Source organism: Brachycentrus maculatus, unplaced genomic scaffold (assembly GCF_059751285.1).
Source record: "Brachycentrus maculatus isolate JH-2025_06_01 unplaced genomic scaffold, ASM5975128v1 h1tg000299l, whole genome shotgun sequence".
Lineage (NCBI taxonomy): Eukaryota > Metazoa > Arthropoda > Insecta > Trichoptera > Brachycentridae > Brachycentrus > Brachycentrus maculatus.
This window is the reverse complement of record NW_028281050.1, coordinates 561,045-571,036: the sequence shown is the minus strand read 5'-3', so window position 1 is coordinate 571,036 and position 9,992 is coordinate 561,045. Positions and strand designations below refer to the sequence as shown.

General features: G+C 33.5%; 1 protein-coding gene across 1 annotated transcript in view; it reads left to right on the top strand.

Annotated features, from left to right (window-relative positions):
- The first annotated feature begins 1,731 nt into the window (after positions 1 to 1,731).
- LOC148304879 (meteorin-like protein) overlaps positions 1,732 to 9,992 on the top strand; it is a 105,228-nt gene continuing 96,967 nt past the window's right edge. The window contains exon 1 of the mRNA XM_088267572.1: positions 1,732 to 2,223. Coding sequence (XP_088123698.1) covers positions 2,129 to 2,223 — 95 coding nt within the window. The 5' untranslated portion in view covers positions 1,732 to 2,128. The remainder of the gene's footprint in view (positions 2,224 to 9,992) is intronic.

Here is a 9,992-nt window from a genome sequence, read left to right as displayed (position 1 = left end):
TCGGCGCTGGTTGCTGGCACTGCAAACATGAATTTTATCGTCTTGAGCACAACGTATTTCTTCATAACCTTAAAATATATGCAGAACAACACCGCAACTGGGTTATATGGTAAATGCGGATGAAATATTTCAAAGTAAAAAGGTGCATGGTAATAATGAGTCATTTCAGAAGGGGAAAAATGTTCTTTGACTCACTTGCCAATTACAACCCAGAAAACGCAGAAAAATCAGGTAGTACATTTTATAGCCAAACATACCTATAGTCGTTAATTCCAACTTGTGTTTATGTACATTTCAATAAATATTTAGTACCTAAGTGATATTTTTACTAATTAATTTAGTTTAAATCTGTGATAAACAAATTAATTACGGATTAACTGGATTCTCTGTGTGTTTTGTCAGGTTTAAATAGAATCAATTACACAACAATTTGTAACCAGCAGACGCTGACTTTTATATATTGACTTGTATTTATATTAGGTGCTGTAGGTATTTTTACAGTTACCTTATTATATTACGCATTTAATGTCAATTCTAAAGAAAGTTACTCGATTAGGTTTTTTACATTCGATCACTCAACGCTTATCATGCCTAAATTTGTTGTGTATTGTGTATTTTTGGATCCAGGTATATTTGACAAAAAGAAATATTAACTAAAAAAAACTAACTAACCATCACGCCGCTTCCCCGCAGTGGTAGGCAGAGATAATAGAACGCCACACCACTCTGTCTTTGCAAACATTCTTCGCCTCTTCCACATTCTTGAATCTCCTCATACATACCCGCAGATTATTTCGACTCCTAACCTGACCGCTGTCAAGTATTCGAGTTACCTCATGGTGTCAAGTTTTCCTCGGTCTTCCTTTGTTTCTTTTTCCAACTACATTCGCTTCATAAATTTGTTTTACCGGTCTTTCATCAGTCATACTTTCCACATATCCAAACCATCTCAACACACCTTTTTTAAAATTTTATCGATAATGCTTATGGGCGCTGTTGCACTACAGGAATGTTATCGTCCGGCAGTCCGGTTAGCATGATAAAACAAATTATTGGCTTGGATTGGCTTGTGCTTTTGGCCGCCTTTCTTCGGATCGGTGTGCTTGATCGGTGCGTGATCACGGTGCGCGTAAATTCGATCACGCTTAACTGTCGTAGTCGCTTTTATTTTTAAAAACCGGACTGCCGGACGGTAAAATTCCGTGTAGTGCACAATCGCTCTATCTCAGCTTTGCATTTGCTTAGTAAACCGAGAAAATTTAACAAATACCATCTCAATCGGCAACTTAAAAGTAACAATTAATAACTAGGCACACCTATAATAATACACATTTTAAATTATTAAAAAATAAATTGTTTTTTGTTAATTTTCTATGTAAATAAAAAAAATTAATGTAATTAATAAAATATATAACGCTAAAATGATCAATATTTTATAATATGAGAACATGTTGCAATAATGTTTTACACAAAATATAAATAAAGCATATTTTTCGCTATTGTACCTACTTAAACCATAATTTTTCATGACTGATATATCTGTCCTTTTCACACAACAGTGATTTGCTTAGAAACCGTAGATGACAAATGCAAAGTATGATTTTAGAATGTAGCTCTTATGATGTTTATTATAAAGGCTATATTGCTATGCGTTTAAAGGATCTAATACGAGCGCGGGAACCGATGATGCGAGAGCAGTGTCGGTCGTTCGGTTCGTCGTTTTATCGCTTCAGTTGATATTTGAATTTCGGACGAGGTGTTCGTGTCACTCCGAACAGCGTGCGGCCATATTTATTTCATATCGTGATATTATTTTCAAACATTAAAGTGATTTATTCAAATAATTTGAACAGTTAATTTAAACAAACGCCTTAAAAATAAAACAAATACCCGTAAAGTAGTTGAATTTAATGTGTTTTTTGCAGTAATCAAGTGAAAACTTAAATTTATGACATTTTAATTGCTAAACATTTCAAACCTGTGTTGTTTTTATTTATGAAAAATATGTAACTTTAAAAATGTAATGTGCTTTTGACTTTCTAAGTAAGATGAAGGGATAATTTTACTAGTGCTTGTGATTTGAAAATGACTTTCTTTTTGGACAACTTCTGAAAAATATTCAGCCAAAATGGGGTCCTGTTATATATTTTTACTAATCGCTTTTTATTTTGTGACTTTGACCACTGCGGGGATTATGGGAGATGAATGTGACTGGACTGGAAGGTAAGATATTTAAAATAAATTTTTTGAACAAGTAATCGGTTTTAGCGTCCATTTTTGTTGCATGGGAAATACTAGTATAATAGAATGAGACTTTAAAGGTGATTAGAAAATTTTATGCTCTTATTATCATTACCAATTAACACATTACCACCCACTACTATTACTACTACTACCACCATATCGCCGTTTCTCCGCTGGGATAGGCAGAGGATGGAACGCCACACTCTTCTGTTCTGACATACACTCCTTTCTCCCTTCTCATCCATACTTCTAGTCACGCATGCCCTCCTATTACGCAGAATTTTGACACCACTAGATTTTAGGTTTTTTATTGATCTCATTGTGCCAAGTTTTTTTCGGCCATCCTCGTTCTGTTCTCCCGCTCACATTAGTCGTTCTCTCGCTATCCATTCCATCTACATGTCCATACCACCTTAAAGAAACATTGGAAATATTAAGAGAAGCTCAAAGTCTAGTGATTTCCGAAGTGGTCCATGTTGTCTCCTCTGGGCTGCTCTAGAGGCTGAAGAGGGGCGGGATAAACCAAATCGCCAAATGTCCGTAGTGATCGGTCTTTTTATATATATCTTAGATTGTGAAGAGTCTATTTAGAGGCATAACCGTGTTATCTGATTCCGTCATTGTTGATCTTAGAATAATCCACTATATCATGCATGATGATGTATGTGTTTCATAATGATTTTTTTGCATTACCATAAACACAGAACTCTACTTTCAGTCTTCTCAGTGGTGGACCACATCCGAGCACTAGATCACGTCTTAGAGGTCGCCCCAAAATGTACAAAATCAAATAATTTTCAATGCTGTTTTCAGTTATTTTTTCGTGGATACAGGGCGCCAAATTCCGGAGGGCTTCCTTTTCATCTTTCTTTATTTAGGCTTATATTATGTTAGTACGTTTTCACCACATTATTTTCCGATTGCATATAAATGATTAATAACCATTTATACGTGTATCGATTAGGTTCTATTTTTTTTCGTTGCTATTGGCTTTTTTCAGGGAAAAGGTTTTCAAACTTAAATTTAGCTTACTGGCAATAAAATCAACGAGATTACAAAATTATTTATGTTATCTTGATCTCCGTTTAGGTAGATACTTGTAGATAATATATCGAGTAGTTTTAAATACCGAGAGTGTACACATAGTTTGATTTGCATACTTGTTACTTGGTTGAGGTGACCACATTTTTTTTCAAGGGAAGTATAAACCTATTTTTTGCAGTATTCAAAAATGATGCGGGGTGAATCGAAACACGGTTACAATAGATTTTCAGAAATGGTGGTATACTAAGTAACATTCAAATTGAAAATGGGCATTATCTGCTGTGTTAAGCTATTTTTTAAAAGTGAAGAATAATAACATGTAAACTAAACAACTTATGTCGTTAATTTTTTGAGCAGATGTTTCTTGTCATTTCAAATAAAATTAAAATAAAAGCTGTAGAAAAATCATCTTGCATTTGCAAACAGAGCTGTGTTTACATCTGACTTAATTTGGATTTTTAAGTTTACAATTAAGGTGCACAATTTAAGACATAGATTTATTTATTATTTAACCGCAAAAGTATGCATTTGGGGTGCACCGAATTTGAAAAATGTACATAGTTTGGTAACCTATATTAGACACACTTACTAAATGGCTACATTCCTTTATATTGTCTTAAACGTCTTGATAAGTTGGATAAGTTTTGATGTAAATATTATTGGCCTGCCAGACTCGGAACTCTAGGTCACCTTGTTTTTATTCTAATAATAAATAATAAAAAACCCACCAAATATAACTCTCAATTCTTCTATTCTTTTTCCACTGCTGCTGCGATCTTTTGGCGACAGACCAGCGAACGTTAGACAGGAGGTAGCCGCAATAACAACATTTGTTTACCATCCTGAAGGTCTCCGCAGATAGAAGATAGCCACAATAACAACATTTGTTTACCATTCTGAAGGTCTCAGGAATGAGAAATGTTCGGCGGATCAGTTCTCACGGTCAGCGCGACATTTCATCACTTGCGGCTCTCTGGCGGCAGGACTCCGCGACCACAGTCTCCCACATATGCCAACCTGCCCCCTTATCGCTAGATATACGTACTGCTCTGCACTCTACGCACATTTATTACGTTATTAATATTTTTTCCACACCGCAAATTAGCTCCGTAGCTTTTTCCATGACCCGGAAGTACTTGCTCTAATCGTATGTCGACTTTTTTTCTATATGGAAGCAATTAGGATTGATAATGTATCGACTCCTCGTACGTCAATTATCGTACCCCACAAAATCCCGTTTTTATAGATATTTTTGTGTGTCTGCTTCCGTGGTGTAATGGTTAGCATGTTTAGCTACCGCGCTGGAGGTACCACTGTTCAATTCCCAGGGAGGGTGAGAATAAATATTAGTGATTTTACACTCTAATATTTATTTAATGGATTGTTCCCTGAAGCGCAGGAGTGATCACCTTGCCTTCCTGTCTAATCGATCAAGATAACACTGCGTTCATATGATGCAGTGCCCTATGCACCATCAGGTGCGGATGTTTAGTTTCCAGTGTTTATATTTATTTGTATATTTTTCCGATTCATTTATATATTTCTTTTTTTCAAACTCATTTCACGTGTCCTACTTCTCATAGCAATAAGTATTTGAAAACAAGTTATTGGAGATGCGCAAATAATAATATTTAAAAATAAAAATTCCTCTATACTAACATTATATCAAAATTGGCATTTCACGTTATTTCAGTTGAATTTCGTTCTCACGATATTCCAAAATGCCGAATTGTGCCAAACATGAAGAGGGCTTCAAGAATACTATACTTAAATAATTTTACTAAAATTTATAATATTATAGTAATTACAATGTTTAAGTTTGCTCTAAAAAAATAAATTTAAATTATTTAATAATAATCATAGGTAAGAAATCGTTTAAAAAGTTACAGTTTGCACAATTTTGTTCAAGTACTTTGCTAGCGGTAACAATAAATGTGGGCACAGAACTTTTCCAAGCGATTGCGTAACATGTTTTATAAAATTAGTATAGATTATTTTATTTACACTGAAATTATTTTGTGCAAAGATTTTCTTGTGAATTTTAATTGCTAGTTTTAAAATGAGCAATGATTCTTATATATTATATACAAAACACCACAAAATTATAGGCAAAAAAAATTGGATAAAGAAAATTTTTTAATAAACCTACTAACTAACTATCACGCCGCTTCCCCGCAGGAGTAGGCAGAGATAATAGAACGCCACAACAATCAGTCTATGCAAGCAATCTTCATTTCTTCCAGACACATGCACATCTCCTTATACTTCCACGCTGATTATTCAGACTTCTGACCTGGTCCCTTTCAAATGAAATACTTGATCATGACAAGTTTTCCTCGGTCTTCCTCTGATTATAATACCAACCACATTCACCTCATAAATTTGTTTATAACTAACTAAGTATATATATATATATATATATATATATATATATATATATATATATATATATATATATATATATATATATATATATATATATATATATATATATATATATATATCGATGCGCACCAGCCGCCATGGGGGCGCTACTGCTTGGTACTCCGTAAGCCTTAGATCCGCGGTTCGATTCCCACGCCGGAATTTCCCATCAAAACAAACCCACATGGCCGAGACTTACCGAAACGTAATGCGATAATTAAAAATAGCGATTAACATCGTGAAACGGTAAATAAATAATCATTATTTCGCAGCGGTTGTAATCGAAAGTGTGTTTTTGGGGTGATTTGATACTTAGATTGCGCTTTTATAAATCATGATAGATAACATTTGATTCGTTTATATATTGTTGTTTTTTTAAAAGGAAATTAGGAAAAAATCGTAATAGTCTGCATAATGAAGAAGAATATGGAAGTTTAAGAATTTACGGGGCCTACGACCGCCATAGGCTGGTTTTAGTGATCACTTTACACACGTGCAACATTCACCGATTTTACCCGTGATTGACAAACCACACTACTCAATTTCATGGAATTTCTATACATACATATATTGTTCAAATATATATGATTATATATATATATATATATATATATATATATATATATATATATATATATATATATATATATATATATATATATATATATATATATATATATATATATATATATATATATATATATATATATATAAATATATATCTGACTCCTTTTCGCAACCAATGGTGCATTAGGGACCGCATCAAGTCGACGCGATGTTCACTCGAACATTACTTAATTATGTATAGTAATTAATACAAAACTTGGCATGATCACGTGTGTCAAATACTCGAATGGGACAGGAGTCGAAATAATCGGCGGGTATGTATGAGGAGATGCATGAGTGTGGAAGAGGCGAATAATGTTTGCAGAGACAGAGTGGTATGGCGTTCTATTCTCTCTGCTTACACCTGCAGTGAAGCGGCGTGATGGTTAGTTTGTTAGTTAGTTAATACAAGTGAGTTCTGAACTCTAGATTCTTGGACTGAAATATATTTTACTTGATACAAATGTTGTAAGTAAATGAGCTTGTGATATGAAGTCATTTTTAAATTTTTGTTTGGGACACGATCCTACAAAAATGATTGTATAATTTTATTCACATCTGAAAAGCTTTCGCTGTTTGGCCTGGTTTTTTTATTGATTTAATATCAGGAAACCTACCCCCGCTCTCGTATTCGCAATGGCGCTCGTTAAAAGTCCTCATAAATCTCAATTCACGCACCATTATGTATGTAAAATGAATGTTTGACCGCTTTCAGGTCGTAAATCTGCTCCACGGATTGTATCCTGGCTCCTTAGCGACCATGCGGGACCGGATTGCGACACCGCTTTAGAAATGTAACGGCCCCCGACCTACCTACGCCACTATAAAAAATATATATTTATTGTACAAACGTATGACAATGGCAATACGATATAAGGGCACATTATTATTTTCTTGTCTCGGAGTTCAACGCATTTTCAAAAGCTCTTATCAATTCAATTATCGACTGATATTTCTTTTTCTTCTTAAGCTTTCTTGTAATTGTATTTTTGAAGCTACGTAGATACCTACTTGCTGGTTTTAATTTTTAAACGGCGCTGCGCTACATTTAGGCTATGAAAATCTCGTGTTTTTAGTCAATGGGAGGTTGACGCAACTTTGTAAACCCTAAAACAGGATTAAATCAGCTATCACCTATAGAAACAACCTCTACCGGGTTCTAGTTTTACATCGAACGTTTGCTCGAATTGTTGTCAACTCTAAATTTAATATAAGCCAAGAGACAGAGAACGGTCAAGAGTTTAAGTAAAATTAGTAGTTTAATGTTCAGTCAGTTTAGTTTAGGTAATGTTTTAACATTGATCCTGGGTTCTAAATCTAGCGGATTTCGTCCGAACTTGGTTGGTTTGTCAAATATCACGTGTGTAGATAAAATGATAAGGTAAATAAAATAGTATGTAGAAATATTGAAATAACGAAATTTTTACCATGTAAAAAAATCTTAGTTAAATCACCATGCAAATGCATATTATGAAACATTTTGAGTGTGTCCAAATATTTGTTCACAAAATCTGGATTATCTCCAATTACAGGAGTTATTTTCATATAATTTTTTGACATCTCATCAAAAATGAAGAATAATATAGAAGTCTATGAAGGTCGTCAGCCCCGTAAATGCCCAGACTTCCATATTCTTCTTCATCTTTGATGAGATGTTAAAAAATAATATATACATATTATGAATTTATACTTTATTGTATCTTTTTGTATTTGCTTTTTTATGAGAGTTGCGTTTATTATTTACCTTGCTCATTATGTACAAGGTTTAAACATAGATTATTAAGTGGATTTTTGTTTCTCCTAACTAAAAAAATGTTTTATTTTTATCTGTGGTGCATTTGCTTATTGTAAAAGTGTGTATACTGTAATAAATGAAATGGTATCTCACAGGTGCACGATTTCACGAATAAAATAAGTAACACACGCAGAGGTTTCGGAAACGCCTGTGAATGTTACGAATTGTGAGTAATTGAGCTGTATTTATTGTAAATGATAGTTGCTTATACAACATCAAAAAGGATTAAAGGTCAAAGTACCGTATCAAACGAATTTATTTTCACACGTATGATACTGGAAATGGCGATAAGCGAGGCGTTTAGAAAAACATTCTTGAAGAGATTCTTGCTAGTGTAAGGATCTTTGATGGGTACCGAAACTTAAGTGATCCAGAATGATATAATTTAGTGATACGTTGGGGAAAAAACGTGTGTCTTTGAAACACTTATTGATAAGGACACTGCATTCAATTACGCCACAGCATGGTTTGAGATAATAAAAGGATAGGTCCCTTTTTAAAATGAGTTATTTATTAAATTCTTGATTATCTTAAGAATGAGATTTCTGAGAAATGTGAAAGTCTATTCTTCAGAAATTAATTAGACGTGTTTCTATAATAAAAAGGAAATACTACATAAATTGTTTATTTGCTGAAAAAGCTTGGCATCTGTGAATCTGATCTGGTTGCGGCGAGTACTTTCTACTTACTACAATACATTATTTATGTAAATATGTGATCGTTAATACTGAGCAGTCTTACCCATCAGATATACATAATCAATTAAATTAATGATTTTAATCGTGATACATGTACATACCATAAAACACACTTTTTATGTCGGATTGTCTGGATCTCATAAACGCTAACAATTACGCCGTGAAGGTGGACAGGTGATAACGCCTAAAATTAAATTATTAAACTACATACACGTTTTATTTTTTGCCCCTTTATTTCAGTACTGACCGCCTTTTTTTAAAGATAACGGTTATCCTAACATTCGGAATTCTCGCTGGAATTCATTTTAAAATACTGGCGCTGATTCGGTAGGAACATGTTATTTATCGTCGAAACGAAATGAGTTTACAAGTCCATAAATCTGCCCCATTACGTACTGCTAAAGTGTTTTTATCCACACAGCGAGGTCAGGGTTTGACTTCCGACAACCTACCAATAATTACATATTGTATTCGTTCCTATCGATTTCTGATTCTCGTTTTAAAGCTGTTAAGTTTTTTTTCTCCTCACCGGCCAAACTTGAGATGACTCAGCGCTCGTTTAATGTGAAATAGTTGCATGTTTTTTACTGACCATGCTATACGTGTGAATTTCACATGGTGGTTCGATAATAAAAATTCAAAATACAGTTCTATGACTGTATTTTTAGGCATGGAACATTTAAAAACTGTTGTATTCATACACAAACTTTTTTATTTATTTATTGATTTGGCGTTCAATTTGCAGAACTCCATTTTAGTTTACGAATTAATTTTTAAATCAACACACAGATTTGCCGAGTCTACTAAGTTGTATTCTATTAAAAACACATAAAAATTAATATTGTGACAATTGTTTCGCCTAGTTATAGCATTTTCAAACGGCATTCGTTTTATATGTGTTTTTATTAAAAAAACAACTTAGTAGACTCCAAAAATCTGTTTGATTTAAAAATTAATTCATAAATACAAACTTTTTTTTCATTTATTTATTATTAATTATGTAATATGTATTGAATCTTTTTTGTCGCCTCGCGTATTGCCCAGATCAACTTATTTGATGTGCAAATAGCGAAGTTTAGCCTCAAGCTGTGAGTATAATAATAGCCATCTAGGTAGCCTGCTAGGTATACTCTGTATTGCGCGAGTGCACAAAATATACTGTGTGACATGTCAGTGCGATG